The sequence below is a fragment of the Eptatretus burgeri genome, chromosome 9, assembly GCF_056783735.1.
Source record: "Eptatretus burgeri isolate ZD-2024b chromosome 9, Ebu_testis_v1, whole genome shotgun sequence".
Classification (NCBI taxonomy): Eukaryota; Metazoa; Chordata; class Myxini; order Myxiniformes; family Myxinidae; genus Eptatretus; species Eptatretus burgeri.
In genome coordinates this window covers 17,239,210-17,262,307 of record NC_140969.1, presented here as the reverse complement: position 1 = coordinate 17,262,307, position 23,098 = coordinate 17,239,210, and the positions used below count along the sequence as shown (strand labels likewise).

The window sequence follows — 23,098 nt, the reverse complement described above, 5'->3', positions numbered from 1 at the left end:
AACCTCCACTCTAAATTGTGAGTCCCCAATCATTGTCGTGACTAAAACATTAGCTCCCACATACATTAACATCATCATCCAAACAATCTTCTCTGGCATGCCATTCTTCCTCGAATACTAACACACCTGTACTTTCCTTGGAATCCTATCATAGGCTTTCTCTGTATCTATAAATGTGCAGTACAGTTTCTTATTTCCTTCCATGATGTCTTCTATCCCCAAATTACCCCATTTTTCCAGGTTATTGTTATTTCCATCCCCCACCTTTAGTTTGTTAGTTGTCGCCTGGTTTGTTCCTTTTTTGTTTTATCCCCACTTTCCCCTTCTCTCTCTTTCTTTGTTTCATTCAGTGTGTGTGCAACTTGTTCACCACCATGTGTCCTTCTCCCATCCCTTTGCTCTCACTCTCTCTCACTTCGACTCTGCAGTTGGTGTTTCCCCCTTTCTACCTAATTGTTCCTTCCCATTCTGTTGCAACTCTTCCAAGAGCTTTGACCATGTATACAAAAACAAAATCGATCTCCAGCCTTGTCTTACCCAAAGACTTTGTTTCATGATGTTTCCATACTTGATTCTCAGCACTTGAAAAGGAAAGAACACTGACAAACAACCATAGGTTGGCAACCATTGTGCAGGCTTGATGGGCCTGATAGCCTCCTTCTGTACTGAGTTTCCTTATAAGGGAATTCATTTAACTTATAAATTGGTTTTCCAAATGGCCATACTATGCGTGAAGAAAATCGATTTTTAGTAATCCGGTGTCGAACTTTAAAAATGATACTTTGCACGTGTCGACAAAAACACCAAATTTTAGGAATTGGTCTAATCTGTAAACCTTTGGAAAGTTTGTACAATTTCTTAAAATTGGAATAATTGCGAGTGATTGGTAGATGGTTCGATTGTGAGATCAATTTTCTTTCCAACATTGCCTCGCATTGGTTCTTCCAGAGCAATTCGCTGCCTTTTGTTTGTGAAAAAACAAAGACTATCTCAGTGAAAGGACATCTTCCAAAACCATGGCCCTTGTGGGAGAAAAAAGCAGTTTCGGGATTACCAGGCCGCACGGATAAACAAATCTCGGTTTCATCCTGTGCCAAGGGCTGCCTAAAACGCTTACCTTTTGTGAAATGCAAGTATTCTTGATTAAGCCGGCCTGAAGAGATGATTTTGAAAAAAAGATATTTACAAAGTTGAGGCTCCTGGAGGAGCAATTTTGCCAAGACTGGTGTAAAATCCACGGGATTCGATGTCTCTCATTTCATTTGCGCGGCCTGCGGAACAATCTTTATCATTTTCCTGCAATTCTATCGGGTGTTGGTAATGTTACAATATTCAGATTGCCGTGTCCCCCACTCTGACTTTCCTTTCCTTCAAACAGACATACTGAGGCAGAGGAGAATCCACTGGTAAATCAGTCGTGCATAAATTTGGTTTAAAATCTAAATCCAACCCATTGTGTTTCTGTAGGCCCAGGTGCTGGCAAATTCCATCCTTTTTGTTTTTTTATTGATGCACAGTCGAGGCTCATGGAAGAGCTCGTATTAGTACATTGAACGGATCAGGACACAACAGGACAAAAGGAACATTTGAGGGGGGGGGGAAGGGAACAACAATAGCAGAGCCGAAGGCCAAGACAGAAGGAATTGGACAAACAATGGGTGTGGACAAGATGGATACAGAAGGAAAACTGGAAATTTGGAAGGAGGAGGGATTGGGTTGGAGGGCAGGGGATGGGGGAATTAACAAGGGTAGAAAAGATCATGGTTTTGGATTGGGGACGATCTGAGATGGTGGTGAACAACTGACTTGAAGACTTGGAGAGAAGAATGGGATTGAAGAGAATGTTTGTTCCACAAGTGGGACAAAAGAGGAACGAATGAATAGAGGTGGATAGTGATCCTGTATTTAGGTAGTTTAACCAGACAGTGGTTGAAGATTGAAGAAGAACCAACACCGTATGTGCCCTGCATAAACTTGGGGGGTGGGGGGGGGCAAAGCATGGAAATAGCAAAGGGTGCAAGAGCAGAAAGGAAGTGGTAGAAGACAGAGAGACCACCAACTTGTCTGCGATGGTGCAGTGATAGATCCAGAGACTCGGCTTCATCACGGGAGATTTCAATAATCTTGAAGACCTTGGTTTCCATGGCGTCAAGCTAAGCAAGATGTGAGGCAGGGGAGCCAGCACTTCATCAAGCTGTGTATGAAGGTTTTGTAGGTGGATAGGAGTTCAGGTGTGCCAACGGAGGACTTTATATGGAGGATGCCCAGTCGGCAACTGGCTGTGGAGGCCAACTTTGAAATGTGTCTTGCCCAAGAAATATCATGGTTGATAGTGAAAACGAGGAGATTGAATAAATGAATTTCCTCAAGTGGGTTGTTAAGAAAGTAGATTTGGGTGGCTTGCCAGATGGTCCTTTCGGAGAGAAAGAGTGAGATTTGTCAGGATTGAAAAACCTATTCCAAGTGTTTTACCATCTTGTGATTTTATCAAGGTCTAAAGAGAGGGAAGAGGCTGCATTCTGCCTGTCTGAAGGTCAGGGCAGAGGGAAGAGTTATCAGAAAATAGATAAAAAAGGGGATTTTCCAGATATTCATAGATCATCGATGAAGATCATGAATAGGAATGGGCCCAGAACACTGCCTTGGGTCCAGCCTTGACAGGGAGAGCAGATTAAAGGATCCCGTTGAGTGCCACCAGTTGGCCACAAGAGTAGAGGAAGTCAATTAGCCATATGTGGAGTTGACCTTGGATGCCCAATGCCCATAGGCAGAGAGTTTGGAGACTGTATCAAAAGCACGAGATATGTCCAGAGAGACGGCCTTGATCTCATGTCTGACAATGAGGGCCTCCATCCATTGTTGGGTGAGTTGAAGCAGCATGTCGAAGGTGGAGTGACCTGGTCAGTGGTCTAAAACTAAATTGATGATCTGAGATGAAGTTGTTTGAGAAAAGGAAAGATTTCATATTAACTGTGATGATGGATTCCATGACTTTTGCTAATGATTGGAAGTAAGCTCATAGGTCTGTAGTTAAGGGGATCAACTTTTACACCTTTTAATGTGATGCAGTGATGTCAGATTTACAAGACCATGGAAGATGACCGAGGCCAAATTACAGGATGAAAAGGGCAGAGAGAGGAAGTACAAGATCAGTGGAACAGGTTTTTAGGACACGTGAGCTGATGCCATCTTGTCCAGTAGCAGTCAAAGTCGAGGGTTGAAAGAACCTTCTCCACCTTTTCAGGTTCAAAAGACAGAATCTAGGGGTGGTGGTGCCCATTGTTCTCTTGACTTTTTGTTTTTTATTTGAAAGACTGTTTTGATTTGAATTGTTGTTGCTGATTATCATGTTTATCTGCAATGTTTACCCAACGTAGTATGCAATTAAATGTTTAGGTTTTTGTGACATTTTAAAGGAAAGTTGGATAACCAGCAACATATGATAACCAAGAATGGACAATGTCATTGTCTTCTTCCTCAGATTCTGGGAATATACCTGAACGGCTTGAAGCTCGATCGCAAGCTTGGTCTGGCTACACTGATCCTTTATGTCATCTTCCTCTGCTTCTCCATCCTTATCGAGTTCAACGTTTTCACTTTTGTGAATTTGCCAACTTGCAGGATTGACTGAGACAAAGAGGCCGTGGATATCAAGGTTTCACAAAAGCACAATCAATTGAGAAATGAATTCCGGACGACGAGTACAATGCAGAGTTACCATCATGTGAATTTTGGCCCGTCTATTTAATTTTTATAATCAGTCTTGCCTCAATATTGACATGATTATGGACTGCACCTGCTATGATATGAATAAGGCATGTTAAGCACTTTATATGGGTAGCTGTTTGAACTCAGAAACCATAGAAACCACATTCAGCTGTAAGCAAGGATCCGAGAAGAGTCTCAAAAAGCTGATCTATCTTTGATGATCAAGGGGTTCAAGGCAGAACTTAAGGATTTCATGGTAATGTTGAGAAGCATTTAAGATATGGAATGAGGGGAACACAAAAGTCTTCAATAATTTTGCAAATTACATTATCCTACCAAAAGTCATGGGACAGGATTTTATTGGTTGGATGTATAACTATTAAATAACTGTAGGAGGTTGCTGTGCCCCAATTATAGCCTTGACCTTTACTCAGATCACCTGCTACCCATTTCTCATTGGTTGGATGTGACCTTCTTCATCAGTTTCTTGCGCAGTTCCCATCCACCCATCTATTGGGACCATACTCTGTGCAGAGCGTTGGTGCTGCCTAAGCAGTCTCCTTGGCTATTGGGCACAATCCTGGACAGGTCACCACTTCACCACAGGATACCAGCAAGGTGGCACTCATTTTACCGACCTCGGAAGGATGACAGGCTGAGTCAACCCCACCTGGTATTAATTCAACAGCCGAGTGGGAATTGAACTCAGGATCTTAAGATCCCAAACTCACCACCCAAACCATTAAGCCAACATCAGGCATTCTTGCACACTTCCTCTCCCAATATTATTCTTATTTTGGGGGTCTGTTCCAGTAGTAGTTGATCTATCAAAAAACAAACGAACATCTCTCCCCACCTTCCAACCACATTTTGTGGTCTCAGAACACCTTTCAATTGCATCATGTGATTTCCCGCGCTCACTATACTGATGGAATGTTTGTGCGGAGCTCCTTTTCTATCAGTATCCCTTAGACCGCCACGCTCGCTTAATTGGAGAAGCTCGCCTGACATCCCATTGACTTCAAACGCTCCCATCACGTCCTGGATTTTTGATGAGACGAATCACGTCCTTTCCACCTACCAAATTCATTGCAGATTTCCCTTCATGTTTGAGGCAATTTCCAACTGTCCGGCAGATCGATAGTCAAACTTGATATTTCCTAGAATCCTCCAATTCCCGACAGCTGATATTGAGGGTGGATGCCGTGCTCTTCGACGGCACCCACTCCGACAGCTGATTATCTTGTTGGAAACCCGTTAAACTACTTAATCTGGGAGATGACACTCTGAAACTGAGCATTAAGGTGTTTCTCTTCCATCGTTTGCACAATCTTTATCATATTCTTGGGAATGACTTTCAATGGGAAATTATCACAACATTGGAAATGAGAGTCATTCAAGACTTTTGATAAGATATTATATATGTTGATGCATTATATCACAAGAACAAACGAGAACAGCATTCTGAAGAACACGTACCTCCGTCAGGTTGGACAGTTTACGTTTTGTATCCCACCAATAGGACGGATCTACATCCGGACGTGAACCAAAATCGAATCGGCTTGTTCTCATCACACATCCAACCTGTCCATCAAGTTTTGTCCGAATTCGTCCATAATTTTGAGATATCGTGCTATGCATCGTTTTTTGCCCCAGTCACGCAATGTTGAAGAATCACTTTGAAAATTCTAGTATTTTTGATCGATTCACATCATCACCAACATTTAATCAATTTGTCCTTGTAACACACCCAGCCTGTCCATCAAATCTCGTCCGAATCCCTCCATAAAACTTTTTGAGATATTGTGCTCACATACAGACAAACAGAAAGATAGACAGGGGTGAAACATAACCTCTATCCATCTTCAGTGGTGGAACATCATTTCACTCTCACCTTAATTCCCACTGAGATCTGCCAATGGTGTGGAAATTTTCAGATTCTTTCAAGTTTTTTTTTAAGAGGGCTCTGTATTTACATGCTGAGAATGTTTTTCAGACTCCTAATGATTACCACGAAACACCTTTACCATAGATGAGTTAAACAGGCAGGAGTTGTTGATGATGCCAAATCTGGCAATGGAGATTAATGGAAACAACACAGTAGTCCAATTCTGATGAAATAGCAGAGTTCATTCAAGTCAGTTTAAAGAGAAAAATTAAGACATTTCATTCGATACAGATGAAAGTGTTCAGATTTAACTGTACTCATAAATCGACGAGTACAACATATGTATTGAGCATGAGTAGCTGGTGACACTTTAAAGTGAAGCTTTTACCAGATTTTTTATCAACTCAACTCACATCTTGCAGTGTCACGATTACAGAATGTAGCGTTTCCTTGCAGGTCGTTCCTTAGAGGTTGCGGGTGGGGGTCGTTCCTTGGAGGTTGCAGGTGGGGGTTGTTCCTTGGAGGTTGCAGGCAGGAGGGCGGGTGTTCCTTGAGGTTGCAGGCAGGAGGGCGGGTGTTCCTTGAGGTTGGGGGTGGCAGTTGTTTCTTGGAGGTTGCAGGTGGGTGGGCGGAGTTTGTTCCTTGGAGATTGCGGGAGGGCGGGCAGGGGTTGTTTCTTGGAGGTTGCGGGTGGGCATGGGTTGTTCCTTGGAGGTTGCGGGCGGGCGGGGGTTGTTCCTTGGAGGTTGCGGGTGGGGGGTGTTCCCCCTAAACAAAGAGAAACAGGGTATTTAAAACAATTTATTATTGTATAAAACTAATGTCGCAAATGAGCATTATATTTAAAATTAATTTATAACCTTATCCATATCGTGGGCATTTGTGGTGAGAAAGAATGTTATTATTCCTATTTACGAAACAAGCTTCACATTAACGTGAAATAACGAGGTGTGAGAGCATTGTAAATAAGCATATGGAAGCAACAGTTGAATTTTTCTTTCCATCTTTGTTCATAATGACAAAAACAAAACAGAAATGAAATTAAGACTTGTAAATGTTGACAATCAGAAAATACAGATAGTTTTTTAGACTGCTATATACAAATACTTGTCAAGAGATGAAACGGATGAGCACATGTTGCGCCAATTTTTATTATTTACACATTTGTGCTATTTATTGTGTGGTTGTGGGGTTGAGTAGTTTAACTTAAACAAAACTTGTCTATAACTTACTGTATTGAAGCATTAGGCAAAGGCTTTGTGCACTCGTTTGGTTTGACGGTGATAAACCAGAAAAACATTAAACGGTGTCGTTCAAAGCAGGCCACAAGTCACGACGTCAGCTTTCGTTACAATTAGAACTCTGTGTTCACCGAATCGAAATGGCTTGTACTTCGCACTTCTTGACTTGTACGTTTTGTGTTTCTGTCTGTCATGCAATCGCAGTACCACGGATTTCCAAAGCAACATTTAAGCTTTCTCCACTGACTTCCTACTTATTTAAGCCGGTGGCATTCCACCCTGTGTAACCAGTCACTTGCAGTTATTATTAGCCAGAAAAGTATTTTCTTCAAATCATGGTTGACAGCCGACCTAGAAGATGGTCAGCAATTTCAATCATGGCAACTTCTGTGGCATACGACACGAGCCCCGAGATGAACCAAATTGAAGTTCTGGTCCTTTTTAATGAATTACGTGGTTATTCTCTGCCCTTTCCATTTCATTTCCCAACATAATGAGAAATTACCAAGCCAACACTTTAAAACCAGAGTAAGAATGTTCTATTTCATGGTGTGAATTCTTCTTAACTGCCAAGCCATAAATAGACTATCTTTTTTAACAAACTTAAAAACATCTTCCAAAAGTGCAATGATAGAAATAATGAATCTATTTAATCTTATTAAAACCTCATTACTGCAACTTGAGGTATTTGACCAATGAGGGTGGAATTGATAAATACTGGATTTGTTCTCACATCTTATGAGACAAATATTAAATTGTTTTAAAACCCAGAATATTTGGAATTGCGAGTAGGAGGGGGTAATAAAACAAATTACAGAGAAAAATGTATGTTTTTTTTAAACTGAATCACATAAGAAGTCTCAATAAAATGTAAGCAGATGTGAATATTTCAAAGAAAAAAAAATTAAATAGCATAGAGACGGGTACAAGTGAACTAAATGAAGTAACCAACTATTTCACAAATATATATATATATATATGATATATATATATATATATATATATATATATATATATATATATATATATATATATATATATATATATATAGTTTTCAATATATAAAGTCTGCATACATTTTATCGAGACGCACTGTAGTTATAAAAATGTTTTATTGAATCACAAAAATGTTCTAGGTTTTGAATGCACCAAATTCAGCCATTATTTTGGTTGATCTGAAATGATTTATTCTAACCTTTCTGAATCAATGTATGTGCAAATGAATATTTGTAATACAGTGATACTGGTCAAAAATTATTAGGATGATAACCATGAAATCTTCAAGTAATTAAGGGCAGTTCTACGAGCATGGGAAATCAAATTTGATTTGTTACAATTTTTCCCCAGCCCTCTTTGAATGTGGTTTTTTAACAAGTAGTAAAAGGCACATGAAATATAATGAATGTAAATGGATGGATAAAGAAGAAATGATTGAATACATATATATATATATATATATATATATATATATATATATATATATATATATATATATATATATATATATATATATATATATATATATATCTGTCATCATCGAGTGGTTTGAAAGAACAATGCCGTTTGTTGAGAATGGCAGTGATTAGTACATATCTTTAAAATCAAATTGATATTATGGATTTACCAAAATGTTCCATAAAATGCAGAGGTCTCTACTTGGAATATGAATTGGATTCCATACATGTCAAGAAGAAAGTCGATTGAAAATTTTTATTACAAACACATCAACGACTGTGAACGACGAATAGCGACGTGTAAAACTGCGTGCAATAACACAAAACGTGTGTGTTGCCATCGTGGTTTCCATGGAGATTATGACATGCACGAAACAAAAATGAAATTGAATATCAATACTGTTCTTGGATGTTCACATGACAATCCAATATTTTGCAATAAACTTGTGTATTAAAAACTCGAGTCGTTTGACAGAAGTGCACAGACGTGTGCAACATTGTTCCACGAGGACGATGTGGGGAGCATTTCTTTGGGCAATGTTTTAGTGGCCATTAAAGAACAAGCCACAAAGTTTGGATTTTCACCACAAAAATGACAGAATGTGCATAGCTGGCAAATTGCTCCCTCCCTGCAGATTATCAAATCATCAAGTACAAAGGATTTGCCCTTACTTGCTATGATGTCAGTTAAATAATTTAGTTCCACGACTTTCCAAGACGGTTTATTCATTCATTTCCTATGTATGCAGCTGATAAAATGCCTCCTGTCAGTTGTAGCAGGAATTTGTAACTTGCTCATGGTGCTGGCGATAGCTCGCCCTCTCATCCATCGCAAAGGATACCATATCATCTTTAACGTCCACCAACGAATGCCAGCAGGTGGGACGCCCAGGTTAACGTCCATCCGACGGATGGCACAAATGTTGATGAATTACCCTGTTTCCAAGAGAGTACTAAGTTTCATATTTGCAGATTTAATCGACAGTAAAAAAAATCAACTTATTCAAAGAAGCTTTGCTGAGGATCACCAGTTTGGAATCCAACCTCTGGCTCTTGTCAGCAGATGAAAATGAAATGGGAATAAAGAAAGTTTGATCTGAGGATAAGGCAAAGTTTACACAGTGCAAAACATCATTCAAGGAAAGATTTATTTACATCCTTGAGAAAAATAAATACAAAAGCTCAAAGTGTCAGTGACCATCAATCAATCTGAGTCTTTCAGGCAACCTCGATCAAAACGACAGAAAAGGAAATCTTCAAATCTCACAAAGCAAAATGCCCAACTAGGTACAGCAATTGTCGTCATCCTTCAAATCCTGCTGCTATTGTGGCAATTCCAAGCTCATTTGCTCTCGGCTTCACGTGTGCCGGCTCAGAATATCATAGCAACAGCCGTCCGCAGAATCACCGTTTTCGCCGTTTTCGCCAGGTGAAGTCTCATCCACTTTGTACCTGAAAACACAAACTGGTTATGGATATAGTGGTAAAATAGATTGTTTAACTCACAACAGAGGCCTTTTGCGTTTCCATTCGAAACCCTGGCTTATGATGCAGTAACCGAGGATTACATCCCATGTGCCATACGAGTTTGCTCATTGCCTTCGGAATTTGTGCAAAGATGACTGCCAAATACCATGAACACGAAGCATCACGATTACATGCAACACTTCTCTGCCAGGTGGTGTATTGCGTGGAAGTCATTTAACTCACTGCAGAGTTTGCCTGAAAAACTTCTGTGCACCAGCATTGTGCTTGAATACAGTGAGCACGACCTTATTCATGTGTGCGCTGCTAGCAATCGCGTGCAAAGAATGCATCAGGAATGTACCAAGGCCATTCCTTTGCACTTTCTCCTCCAGCTGGATCTCGTAGCTGCGCAAAACAAAGGTGGCAAACGGTGAAATGCAATGGTAGGACAAGCAAATCCAGACAGTGCAAAACAAAGTCGATTAATTTTGAGACATCCGAGCAAATACCAGTACAGAACAGGCTTCCTGTAGTCAAGGTCAAAGCGGAAGTTGGAAAATGCAACAGGTTGTCCATCAGAGTCCCACACAATCAGGTACCAGGCATCAGCATGCTGCAATTCATCCTGTTTGGCCTGGTCAGACCACCCCCATTCACTTTTCTCATACCTGGGGGTGATGGGGGTTGGGAAAGGGGGAGAGGGGGGGGGCAAATCCAGTAAGCAATGCCAAAGCAGAATGCTTCACACACTTGATACCACTTTTCATCCCTAATAACTACACTACTCACAAGCCATACTCCTCTTAATTTACACTAGGAATGGGGGCACAGATGGTGGTAACAAGGCAGACGGGTCATACAGACTACAAGACAGCTCCGTCGGTAGTGCTGACATATTACATTGCCTGCATGTTGGTCTTCGTCAAACCAAACGCCCAGTCCAAGGTGATGGAAGAAAGACTGCAAGTTTGTAAGCATTCCACTCTTGCAATAAAACTTTTGGCAGAAAAGAGAAAAGAAAAGACAAATTAACTATTATTATTATTATTAACACAAGATGGGACAATATAATCCCTTTTGTTAAAATTATTTTTAGTATTTCTATTATCCAGGATACAGGATGTTATAGTTTTGTTACGCTCATGGAAGAGTGAAAATAGATTGGTTTGATAAGAATTTTTTTTTCCCCAAGTTCACCTCCATCACATTGCGAAGATCAATGCGACACAAAATTGTTTTCCTCTTCACAAGATGTCTGCAGCCACTCGTTCTAACTTTCAAGCCTCTGGTGCTGCCCCAACCAAGTCATGAAATTACGTCATCGCCTCCTAATCAACCAATGAGGTTGATTAACTTCATGGGTGATGGAGGATGCCAAAGTGATAAATCCTGGAAGGATTGCTTTGCCCTCTGAAGCTTTTCAAAGCAAACTGCAAAGGTGAAGTAGGTATCCGTCAACACGAAGGGGCTCGAAAAAACACACTCGCTACACAAAGCTTGTCACTTTCCAATGGCGGTTTGCCTCACTCGATGATCTCTCGATTCAATCCATCGTTCTACCCATCTGCCGGCGCAGGCAAACACCAACCTTCCCACAAACTAGTTTTCCATTCTACAATACCAGCATTTGTGAATGCATGTTTACAGACTTCACGAGTTACAATCCATCTTGTTTTTATTACGGTGAAATGAAAAAGGTCGATGCTGGGCTCTTCCAACATGGCTCAATATGTGTGTTTTAAAAGGAAGTGCAGATCATATAGATCATCTTCCTTTGTGCAAAATGATGACGACGTGCTGTTCCGTAAAACTGCACTGTTCACACTTAAAATGTCCTCCTTCGAGCATTTATTATGACGAAGATATATATATATATATATATATATCCCAGCCCCTTCATCGATTTCTCCCAAACCGACCCGTCTTTATTAAAGTTCTTAAACTCAGGGTAGTTCTTCAGTGGATCTTCCAACTGGGAAAGAAATAAAGAGTGGAGGGGGGGGGGGTTGAATTGTCTTAGAAGATTGTCAAGAGCAAGCAATACAAACAAATATATGAAACAATGAAAGCAGAGAAAGGAAAGAAAAAGAAAAGACAACATTTCAGTGATTTCAAGCTTTCCTACCTTATTTGCTGCTCGAACCTTCCTGAATGCTGTGGATTGCGATTGCCTCGTCTGTTGTGCCCGTTTGGATGACTTCTACATGAAACGATTCAAGAATCACACATTAGATATTACAAACATACTCTTCATTGTTCAATGGAGCAGACAGGATATTGCCGGGCGGTATGCGAAATCTCCTTTGAGCCGTCTTGCCTGGGTTTGAATCTCGGCCCAGCTATAAACCGTCACCCTGGTGTTTCGCGTCCAGGGTGAGGCATCAATGTGTGCACCGTCCATCGGGAGGATGTTGGACAGGTGGACCTGCCTGCCAGCACTGGCTGATGTTGGATGTTAAATGTTCCCACGGTATCTAATGGGAAGAGTAGGCGAGTTATCACCAGAACAATGAACAAATTAAATTTTTTGCCACTTTCAGGTCAATGCCAGGTTCAGTCAGTTCATGAAACTGCTAACCCCAATAGTGGAGCATGGGAAAAATTGTAGTAGTAGTTGTATCTTCCATTAATCTCAAACCTATCAATTTCAGTGTCAGCCTCAATTTTTTTATATAATCTTTCCAAATCTGGGTGTTGACTTTGCACGTGTAATAGTTGGTGCCCACTGGCTATAGGTTCGAGAGGGAGGACCCAATGGAATTTCTCAGGAATGGATATTTCCAGATTTCCATTGCCCAAGCTCTCTTGCAGGGACATTTTGAGCCCCACTCTGTTGACTAATTGAAGTAATATTGTAACTTCGAGTTGTTAAGCTTTAATTGCAAAAGATGCTCAGGCACTGTGCTATTGAATCACAAAGACAAAGTCCTCAAAACAGCAACAACACCTGTGGCTGGCTCAAATTAATTATGTGAAGCATCTCCATCATTCTAGCAAAGAATAAAATTAACACACATATAAAAACAATTAAAAATAATAATAAGCATTATTTTTATTGTTACAACTTTTAAAAAAAGCAAGATTTGCAGGGAAGAACAAAACAAAGAACAAAGGACGGCACTCGGTCGAGCACTTACCTCCGCTAGAATGAACAGTTTATGTTTTGTATCCCGATAGGCCGGATATGCATCTGGACCTAAACCAAAATCCAATCAACTTGTTCTCGTCACCTAAGCAACTCGTCCATAAAGTTTTGTCACAATCCATCCATAACTTTTTGATATACACCACATGGCCAAAACTATGTGGACACCCATTCTAATTAGTGGATTCAGTTATTCCAGCCACACATATTGCTGATGGGTGTATAAAGTCAAGCACACAGCCATGCAATCTTCCTTAGACAAACATTAGCAGGAGAATGGGCCGTACTGAAGAGCTCAGTGACTTTTAACGTGGCAACGTCATAGGATGTCACTTTTCCAACAAGTCAGTGAATCAAATTTCTACCCTGATCGAGCCACCCCAGTCAACTGTAAGTGATGTTATTGTGAAGTGGAAATGTCTAGGAGAAACAACAGCTCAGCCACAAAGTGGTAAGCCACATAAGTTCACAGAAAGGTACCGCCGAGAGTTGAAGCATGTAGCGTGGAAAATTGTCCATCGTCGGTTGCAACACTCACTACCGAGTTCCAAACTGACTCTGGAAGCAACGTCAGCGCAAGCACTGTTCGTCGAGAGCTTCATGAATTGGGTTTCCATGGCCGAGCAGCCACGCACAAGCCTAAGATCACCATGTGCAATGCCAAGCGTCGGCTGGAGTGGTGGAAAGCTCACCACCATTGGATTCTCGAGTACTGGAAACACGTTCTCTGAAGTGGTGAATCACGCTTCACCACCTGGCAGTCTGACGGACGAATCTGGGTTTTGCGGATGCTAAGAGAATGCTACCTGTCCGAATGCATAGTGTCAACTGTAAAGTTTGGTGGAAGAGAAATACTGATCTGGGGCTGTTTTTCATGGTTAAGGCTTGGCCCGTTAGTTCCATTGAAGGGAAATCTTAATGCTACAGCATACAATGATATTCTAGAGTCTAGACGATTCTGTGCTTCCAACTTTGTGGCAACAGTTTGGGGAAGGCCCTTTCCTGTTTCAGCATGACAATGACCCCATGCACAAAGCGAGGTCCATATAGAAATGGTTTGTCAAGATCAGTGTGGAAGACCTTGACTGGCCTGCACAGAGCCATGACCTCAACCCCATCGAACACCTTTGGGATGAATTGGAACGCCGACTGCGAGCCAGACCTAATAAACCAACATCAGTACCTGACCTCACTCATGCTCTTGTGGCTGAATGGAAGCAAATCCCCGCAGCGATGTTCCAACATCTCATGGAAAGCCTTCCCAGAAGAGTGGAGGCTGTTACCGCAGCAAAGGCAGGATCAACTCAATAGTACTGCCCATGATTTTAGTATGAGATGTTGGACGAGCAGATGGCCACATACTTTTGGCCATGTCGTGCATCATGCTACGTATCATTTGTAACCCCATCTCTCATGGTGAAGGATCACTTTAAAATTCTTGTATCAAGATTTGGATGTTCACCAAAATCTAATAAATTCAGCTATGTTACACACCCAACCTGTCCACCAAGTTTATATGGGCATCTGTCCGGAACTTTTTGGGATATCCTGCTAACAGCCAAACAGACAAACAAACATTTGAAAACAACTTCCATCCACCTTCGGTGGTGGAGGTAACAATCAGGAGATACTGCAGAGCATAAGCCTCACATACATGTCCACAACCCCTCACTTTCGGTACCTATCCTTCCCCGTCGGGGCAACTGCTTCTGGACTCTGTTTTGCACCTGAGAAGGAGGAGAACGTTTTCAACCTTTGACTTTGACTCTGCTACTGGACAAGATGGCATCAGCTCAGGTGTCCTAAAAACCTTCTCTGCTGCTCTTGCACTTCCTCTCTCTCTCTCTCTGCCCTTTTCACCCTGGCATTTACCCTTGGTAATCTTCCATCGACTTGTAAGTCTGCCATCACTGCATTATAAAAAAGGTGTAAAAATTGATCTCCTTTACTGTAGACCTTTCAGTTTACTTTCAATTATCACAAGGTCATGGAATCCATCATCACAGTTGATATGAAATATTTCCTTTTCTCAAACAACCTCATCTCAGATCACCAATTTGGCTTCAGACAAGGTCACTACACCTGAGACATGCTGTTTCTACTCACCCAACAATGGACAGAGGCCCTCAATGTCAGACATGAGATCAGGGCCATCTCTCTGGACATATCTCATGATTTTGATACAGTCTGGCATCCTGCCCGACTCTCCAAACTGTCTGCAAACGGCATCCAACACCAACTGCACACATGGATTACTGACATACTCTACTCTCATAGCCAGTGTGGCTCTCAACAGAACCCTTTAATCTCCTCTTCCAGTCAAGGTTGGAGTGTCCCAAGGCAGTGTTCTGGGCCCATTCCTATTCCTGATCTTCATAAATGATCTCTCTGACTCTCTGGGAAATCCTGTCCATCTCTTTTCTGACGACTTCACTCTCTCCCGTGATATTTCTCATCCCTCTGGCAGCAGAGAGACACCCAACCCCCCCCCCGCCCCCCACAATTTACTTCACAATCCGCTTGAGGAAGTTCAAGTTCAGTCAAGCAAACTCCTTGGTCTCACCATGAGCCATGATATTTCTTGGACAAACCACATTTCAAAGTTGGTCTCCAAAGGACATATTCACTCTTGCACAGCCAGATTAGAACATAAGAAGATTTGCTCTTGAACAGATGCACTCACTCTTGCACGGCCTGACGACTGCACACACGGTGCCTTTTAGTAAACGAAATATTTTTCTCTTGTAACAAAAGGTATCACTTTTATCTCTGTAGATAATAAATATTCATTATTCATTGTACATGGACTGCATCCTGCTGCTGTACATGGACTGTGATGTAACCGTCCAAATATTGAAGCCCTAAAGTCTGAATGAACATATTGTTGCGGATCCGGGGTGGCGGGATTCTCGCCCGACTCTAGGCGCCACCCTCACCACCGCAGTCTCCGGGGTTTATAACGCCGGCCGGCTCAGCACAGGCCTCGGGTCACGAGTCTTCAATCGCGATACCAACGTCATCCTTTTACCTTACCAGTTGGGGAAATAGAACCCCGGTTACAGACTGGTTGTGTCAGATGCAGAGCGTTTTCTGCCAGTCTGTAACCATTTTGGTTTTATGTGCCAATCGAACGGATCGTTCCTCGATGCGACAAGAATTAATCCATAGCGGCAACTTCATACGAACCGACCAGATTTATTGGGGAACATCGGGGAACACGACACAAGCAAACCATTTAATTAATGACAATGTTTTTATTAACAATCTTTAACCCGTTCTTAACTCGGGAACTACGGACTACAGGTTTCGAGGGGGGTCCCTACCGAGATATGCCTTAAACAACGTGTAGACAAAGACAGACAGACAGACAACATGCATGCAAGACAAGACAGAGTACTTTGTGATGTTTCATGGACGAGAGGAAAGTGTTAAAAAGCACGAATGTCGCTCGTAACAAGCGGATGTCCACGGATTCGAGCCCCCAGCTCGAACGCGCCGCGTGGCAAGATGGCAGCGCCATACTCTTTCTTTTCCACACCGCACGCGGTCTCCGCGCGCTCTGACCCCACGTAAGGTCGACGATAGGCCTCAGCTGATCCCTCTCAAGGTCCAGCATACAAATCCAGGCCTGGCCTGTTCACCAGACAAGGCCCAAATCGAGGTGCTGGGCTCCGGCAAGCAGATCGGCAAACGTGCCGAGCCGTTGGTGTGAGCAGGGACCGTCAGAGGCTCCTTAGTTTCCTCTCTTGCCTTCCCGCCTCGAAGCCCAACTTCTCAACTCCGTCCTCAGTTTCTTTCTCTGTAGAATCACCTTTTCTTTCCTTTTCCACGCTCGCCTCTCAAAGTCGGCTGCCGTCCCTCTCACGGGAGAATCACCTCCTCATAAGAGTCGATCGCCGACTCGACGTGCAGGCCGCCTCTCTTTCGTTCGCTCGCTCGCTTCGAAACACGAGCACGCCTCGAGAGCGACTGTTCGCCCCAGACTGCACTCTTTCTCTCCCAGTTTCTCTTTCGTTCGCTCGCTTCCAAACACGAACATGCCATGAGAGCGCCTGTTTGCCCAAAACTGAACCTTTTTACGAAGCCTTCGTTCGCTCGCTTCAAAGCCACCCCGAGCACGCCTCGAAAACCTGACTGTTTTCCAAACTCTGCACTCTTTCTCTCCAGTTTCTCTTTCATTTTCTCGCTTCGACACACGAGCACACCTATCAGCAAAGCCGACAAACTCCTCCCCTTAGTTTCACTTCCTCTTTTTTGGCCACACCCTCTCAGCCAACTGGGCGGGGCCTATCTTCCAGAGAGGGGAGGAAGAAGAGGGAGCCATTAGCACACCACCGCTGTACGAACAATAAAACATGCATCCTACACCTCCCGACACACATGTAACGTCCATTTTACTACACAACCTAGCTAAACATGCATTTTATGGGTATCTGAGCTAATCCTATATTTAGTTGTCCAATAAAGGGCCATTTCTGTAACAATATGATAACTTTTGTTGGCTGGTTATTTCCCGTGTTGCACAAGGTGACTCTCTTGAAGTTATCGCACGTTCCATACACTATATAACTCTTGAGACCTGTGGCACGCAAACGTCTCAAAGGAAACAGCCCTATTTGTCTGCAGCAACACTTCAACAAATTGAGTGGAAGAGGCAGGCTGAAGGCACTCCAGAATTCACAGGTCTGAGGAATGAGGTCAAACACACATGTCAGAAGGATCTTGCTGAATGGTTGGTGGAAAATATTAACACAATGAATCAAGCATACCGGGATCATGACTCCAGAACTCTGTTCAAAACTGCTGATGCTCTTCTTCAGAAACCCTGTATCTCTATGGTAAACATCAATGATGCAAATGGCTTGGTATCGATTGGTATCAGTCAAAGAAGAAATACAACGTTTGCATCAATATGCTGAGAAGCGATTCGAGTCCAACCGGTCACGTCCACCCCAGCACACAACTGAGGTTGAACAAAATCCATCCACACCAGAAGAAACCAGGAAAGCCATTTGACCAAAAAAGCCAGAAAATACATGTCCAGATTCTTTGAATAAAGAATGTTCCAGGCAGCTTACCAACATTTCGAGGTTTAAATCACTTTTTCTTGATTTTAAAACACTCCAAATGTGATGGTAAAAACCTTGCCTTTTCCAGACAGAACCACACATCCCGCCAGACAGGACTGCGGCAGTCTCCCCACTTGCAGCGGAGATGTCATGACACATGGGTGGAACATAAATATGCTTGAGGCAAAACATAGATATGCAAAAGGAAAAACATGAATGGAGCATGAATATACGTTTTACATTCAACCTTGGTTATATCACAGTCACATCGGAAGCTCTTAAAGCTGCGGCACAGGACCCCAAAGTATGTAAAGCCCTCCACAAGGCAGTGCGTAATATCTGGAACACCGGAAAATGGCCACTGTCGATGACCATCAGTGCAAATTGCTTAGCACAAAAAGAACGACAGAGGTCTGTGCACCAATTACAGAACGCTTGCACTAATCAGCCATGCAGGTAAGATCATTCTCAATGTGTGTCAATACAGACTGGAAAGAACTGCCAGTATTGAAGTAAAAGACAACCAATGTGGCTTTGCACGTGGTAAGGGCACAACAGATGGGATATACCTTCTGAAAGGTGTGGCCGAAGCTTACCACGGAGGCAAACGCCCTCTCCACCTGGTCTTTGCTGACTATAACGAAGCATTTGACTCTGTCAACCATGCACTACTATTTACGAAACTGGGATTTTGGTATAGAAGAGGATGTGATGTGACTACTTAAGGATCTCCACATCAACTCAAAAGGTCAGCTCCGTTGGAAATGCCGGATGACAGACGAGTTTGAGACACCAGTACGATAAGGTTGTCCATTGTCCCCTATACACTTCAGCCTCTACACGGAATGTCTCATGCGGGAGTGGTATGAACACACATCACACCTCAGGTCACCCAACGCAAGTTGTATCTCCATAGAGGAGATCAGAAATGCCGATGACCTCTTGATGATGGCGCTATGCAGAGCTGATGCAGAAGTGGTGCTCGCTGTCCTGGGTGACATATCAGATGGGTATGGGCTCGTCATCCATCCTGGCAAGATGGAATACATGGTTGTCCAGCCAACAATGGATGACAACACCATCACATACCGCTTGATACCAATAGCCCGCATCACATCTTTCAAGTACCTGGGAATGTCTATCAACCACACTCGAGATGACAGCCAGGAGGTGCGAATACGGATAGGTACGGGCAAATCCACCCTTCGGCAGAGTACATACCAGCATTCCAGCCGCATCGGTCTAAAACAAAGGCACAGCTGGCTCAGGTGCAAATCATGTCAAGAGTACTGTGTGGTGCCACCACCTTGTCATTGAAAGCAACCGGTATCAGGCGACTCGACGGCTTCAGCCAAACCATCTGGCGACACATACTCAACATCAAGTAGGATGACTGTGTTACAAACGAGAGTTTAATGGAGATGATTGGTGACCAATGGGTGCCTCAGCAGTAGCAATGATGGAATGCAAGACAGTATGGCTGGGCCACGTGATTCGATACAGTGGACTGGCAGCAGGTGTTGTAGATAGTTTTCCAGAGGGATCAAGTTGTTTGGTAGGTCAACCAAAGATGTGTTGGATTGATAATTATATCTGAGAGTGGTCAGGGTGCAATATGACTGAACTCAAAACGGCAGCGCTGGAAAGACAGGTTGTGTTGAAAGCGGCGGCAGTGGTTCCGGTGGTGTATAATTTGAGGAGGTGACCGCGGGATGATGATGATAATGATGGTTTAAGATATACTCAATAGTAGATGCTGTGGAATACAATGTACAACTTACCAGTCAATGTTACCAAGTCGGTCACTGTGTCCTTTATCATCATTGGAATATTCGAAATTTGACTATTTCAACTTGCACTTACCCCTTTCCGGTTAAGCCTGCACCAATCCCCGCCCGGTTAAGCCTGCACAAACCCCCGCCCGGTTAAGGCTGCACCGACCCCCGCCCGGTTAAGGCTGCACCGACCCCCGCCCGGTTAAGCCTGCACCGACCCACGTCCGGTTAAGCCTGCACCGACCCACGTCCGGTTAAGCCTGCACCGACCCCCGTCCGGTTAAGCCTGCACCGACCCCCGTCCGGTTAAGCCTGCACCGACCCCCGTCCGGTTAAGCCTGCACCGACCCCCGTCCGGTTAAGCCTGCACTGACCCCCGTCCGGTTAAGCCTGCACTGACCCCCGTCCGGTTAAGCCTGCACTGACCCCCGTCCGGTTAAGCCTGCACTGACCCCCGTCCGGTTAAGCCTGCACTGACCCCCGTCCGGTTAAGCCTGCACTGACCCCCGTCCGGTTAAGCCTGCACTGACCCCCGTCCGGTTAAGCCTGCACTGACCCCCGTCCGGTTAAGCCTGCACTGACCCCCGTCCGGTTAAGCCTGCACTGACCCCCGTCCGGTTAAGCCTGCACTGACCCCCGTCCGGTTAAGCCTGCACCGACCCCCGTCCGGTTAAGCCTGCACCGACCCCCGTCCGGTTAAGCCTGCACCGACCCCCGTCCGGTTAAGCCTGCACTGACCCCCGTCCGGTTAAGCCTGCACTGACCCCCGTCCGGTTAAGCCTGCACTGACCCCCGCCCGGTTAAGCCTGCACGGACCCCCGCCCGGTTAAGCCTGCACGGACCCCCGCCCGGTTAAGCCTGCACGGACCCCCACCCGGTTAAGCCTGCACGGACCCCCGTCCGGTTAAGCCTGCACTAACCCCCGTCCGGTTAAGCCTGCACTAACCCCCGCCCGGTTCAGCCTGCACTAACCCCCACCCGGTTCAGCCTGCACTAACCCCCCCCCCGTTTAGCCCGCACCAACCCCCGCCCGGTTAAGCCTGCACTAACCCCCGCCCGGTTAAGCCTGCACTAACCCCCGCCCGGTTAAGCCTGCACTAACCCCCGCCCGGTTAAGCCTGCACCAACCCCCATCCGGCTACATACAACTTGTTTACTCCTCACTTCTCCCATATACGGAACCACCTTCCAGCAGCCATTCTGTCTCACTCTTCCCTCCAGTACGATGAGCAAGCAGTGCACCGGCACCTCGTATCATCCCCAATCCTGACCCCATGATCTTTATTACCCCCAATAACCTTTCCGAAACCCAACCACGTGACTTGCTAGTGCCAGTGTTCTCCAATATTTTTTTTTCCATGTTCATTCATTCCCTTGACGTTAGTCCCACTCTCAGGTCGATCTCACTCTTCCATGAGCCTCGCTCCCGCCAAAAAAGCAAAAGGGAACATCGCATGGACTCGTGAAAGCGATCCATCTCACGTTACACATACACCGCCCTCCACCGAGAGAACCCCAGGAGGTTGGCGTGCCCCAAGTGGACCAGACCCCGAGGATGGAAACCACACACAATTGGAGATCGGAGCTCACGCTCCCACCTGAAACCGACGTGAAAATTATCTCAAGTATTTTAACATCAACGTTTTCAACGTTCAACTTGACCCTCACCCTCATCGCAGGAGCAGGACGGATCGGGCCTTGTGCTCGTCTCGTCGAATTAAATAACTTCTTCATTTACATTAAAAAAACTTAAACAAACGTCACGTTTATCGTTCTCCTCATGAAACTCGATTTACCACAGCAGTCTCACCACACGCACGAACACTTCACGAGGACGTGACGACGCGGTCCATCTTCCCGACCCGACACACTTTAATTTTACCAATTATAAGTATTGTTAAACGAAACACGGACATTTTCACGATAATATTCGACTTATTTACTTTTCAAATGAATAAAACTTAAAAAAAAAATTCCGTGCGAAAAAACGACACGAACTAAACGTGCATCGGAGGTCATACACCGCCTAAATTATTATTATTATTTTTTTTACGTTTGTACATTTTTTGACGGACAAAAACGAAAACTCAAACGAAGATGAAAACGAAAAAGATAAACGATGTTTCAGCTTTGATTGTGGAACGAAGCAAAAATAAAAATAAAAAAAAAACCTAAATTTATTTCAATTTACATTCGAACCGTAAATCTCCTTCATTTAACCTGCAGGCTGAGAATTTGCGACGTCTGTGGTTCAAATCCCGACCGAGTCGAAAAGAAATGGTACTTGCCGTTTCCTTCCTTGAGGCTGAGCATTCAAACGGAGAGAGCACGGACAACCACCATAGGTTGGCAACCGTTACGCAGGCGCGGTGAGCCAACCGTCCCGTGCATTGTGGAACTCTGTCGTCGTCGGCGTGGCAACGGAAGTGAAGGTACCTGTGTCGATCTTCCCATCGGGTGAAATTGATGCTGCAGTTTCGATGGGGATCATGGGTGATGTGATGGTCAGTGCAAGTTGAAATGGTCTCTGTCCCCACCACCAACCTCAAAGCACACTCGGGGGTGTTCATGGCTGGAGTTTCCGCTCTGAGTGTGGAAGGTCGGTGGTTCGAACCCCGGGCGAATCGTAACACACGGAACTGGGACACGACGCTCGGTTATAAAGCGAATACATCCGCTGCTCGGTCGGATCTGGATTCAGATCTTCACCAAAACCGAATCATTCTGTCCTTGTGTCTCACACCCAACATGTCCACCAAGTTTTGTCCCACGACATCCGAAACCGTTTGATGTATTCCACTCACAAACAGAGAAATGAAAGAAATCGCTGATCGGGTGACGACTTGGCGAAACGGAGTGGGATTCGGGAGAGCGCACACCTCCACCAGGCCGAACAGTTCACGTTTTGTTTCCCACCGTTGGACTGGATCCGAACTAAAATCGAATCGGCTTGTCCTCGTCCCCTAACCAACTCGTCCAACTAGTTTTGTTATAATTCGTCCACAACTTTATGAGATATCATGATGTATATCGTTTTTTAGTCCTACGTCTCAATTTTAGAAATGAGGCCGATGTTGACCTTTTTACCGAAAAAAAAAAATGCTTAATTGGTGGTTGAATTCATTGACCTGATATGCAAATCATGTTCAAATTTCATGTCCATCGGATGAAAATTGACAATATCAGAAATTTGAAAAAGTTGACCTTTTGACCTCAAAAAGTAAATAGAACTCTGTTGGACCACCAACTTTATCATTTGGTGAAGTTTCATGAGGATCGGTTTAAAATTTGTGACCCGCGGGCGATTAAAGGTGAGTGGACAGACAAACGGAAGCGATCAACGTACTTGTC

General features: G+C 44.0%; 2 protein-coding genes across 9 annotated transcripts in view; one reads left to right on the top strand and one right to left on the bottom strand.

The window, feature by feature from the left end:
* The window catches only part of LOC147019630 (sodium/potassium/calcium exchanger 3-like), a 262,889-nt gene extending 254,140 nt beyond the window's left edge, over positions 1-8,749 (top strand). For 4 of the 5 annotated variants that reach the window (XM_085894183.1, XM_085894182.1, XM_085894181.1 and 1 more), the window contains exon 18: positions 3,482-8,749. In XM_085894183.1, coding sequence (XP_085750309.1) covers positions 3,482-3,631 — 150 coding nt within the window. In that variant the 3' untranslated portion in view covers positions 3,632-8,749. The remainder of the gene's footprint in view (positions 1-3,481) is intronic. The other variant, XR_015061467.1, reaches the window with a different exon arrangement.
* Positions 8,750-9,422: 673 nt separating this feature from the next.
* Positions 9,423-22,610, bottom strand: NAA40 (N-alpha-acetyltransferase 40, NatD catalytic subunit). Of its 4 annotated transcripts, XM_085894187.1 has the most exons (8): positions 21,416-21,634; positions 12,076-12,232; positions 11,884-11,958; positions 11,678-11,730; positions 10,659-10,754; positions 10,268-10,426; positions 10,002-10,163; positions 9,423-9,743 (listed from the first exon to the last, which is right to left on the bottom strand). In XM_085894187.1, exons 2-8 carry the CDS (start codon positions 12,157-12,159, stop codon positions 9,650-9,652), a joined length of 723 nt encoding a protein of 240 aa, XP_085750313.1. In that variant the 5' UTR covers positions 12,160-12,232; positions 21,416-21,634; the 3' UTR covers positions 9,423-9,649. The 4 variants fall into 4 exon arrangements, with proteins under 4 accessions (XP_085750313.1, XP_085750311.1, XP_085750314.1 ...); XM_085894185.1 differs by lacking the exons at positions 12,076-12,232; positions 21,416-21,634 and adding an exon at positions 22,036-22,596; XM_085894188.1 differs by lacking the exon at positions 12,076-12,232 and having other exon boundaries at positions 21,416-21,633.
* Between the last annotated feature and the right edge of the window lie 488 nt (positions 22,611-23,098).

Bases quoted from the DNA above. Each gene is read 5' to 3' on its own strand.
- NAA40 (XM_085894185.1), bottom strand. From the start codon at position 22,317: ATGAACACCCCCGAGTGTGCTTTGAGGTTGGTGGTGGGGACAGAGACC. The intron at 11,959-22,035 runs GCAAGTACCATT...CGTTTCATGTAG, and splicing joins CAGCCTCAAGGAAGGAAACG to AAGTCATCCAAACGGGCACA. The intron at 11,731-11,883 runs GTAGGAAAGCTT...TTTCTTTCCCAG, and splicing joins AGGTTCGAGCAGCAAATAAG to TTGGAAGATCCACTGAAGAA.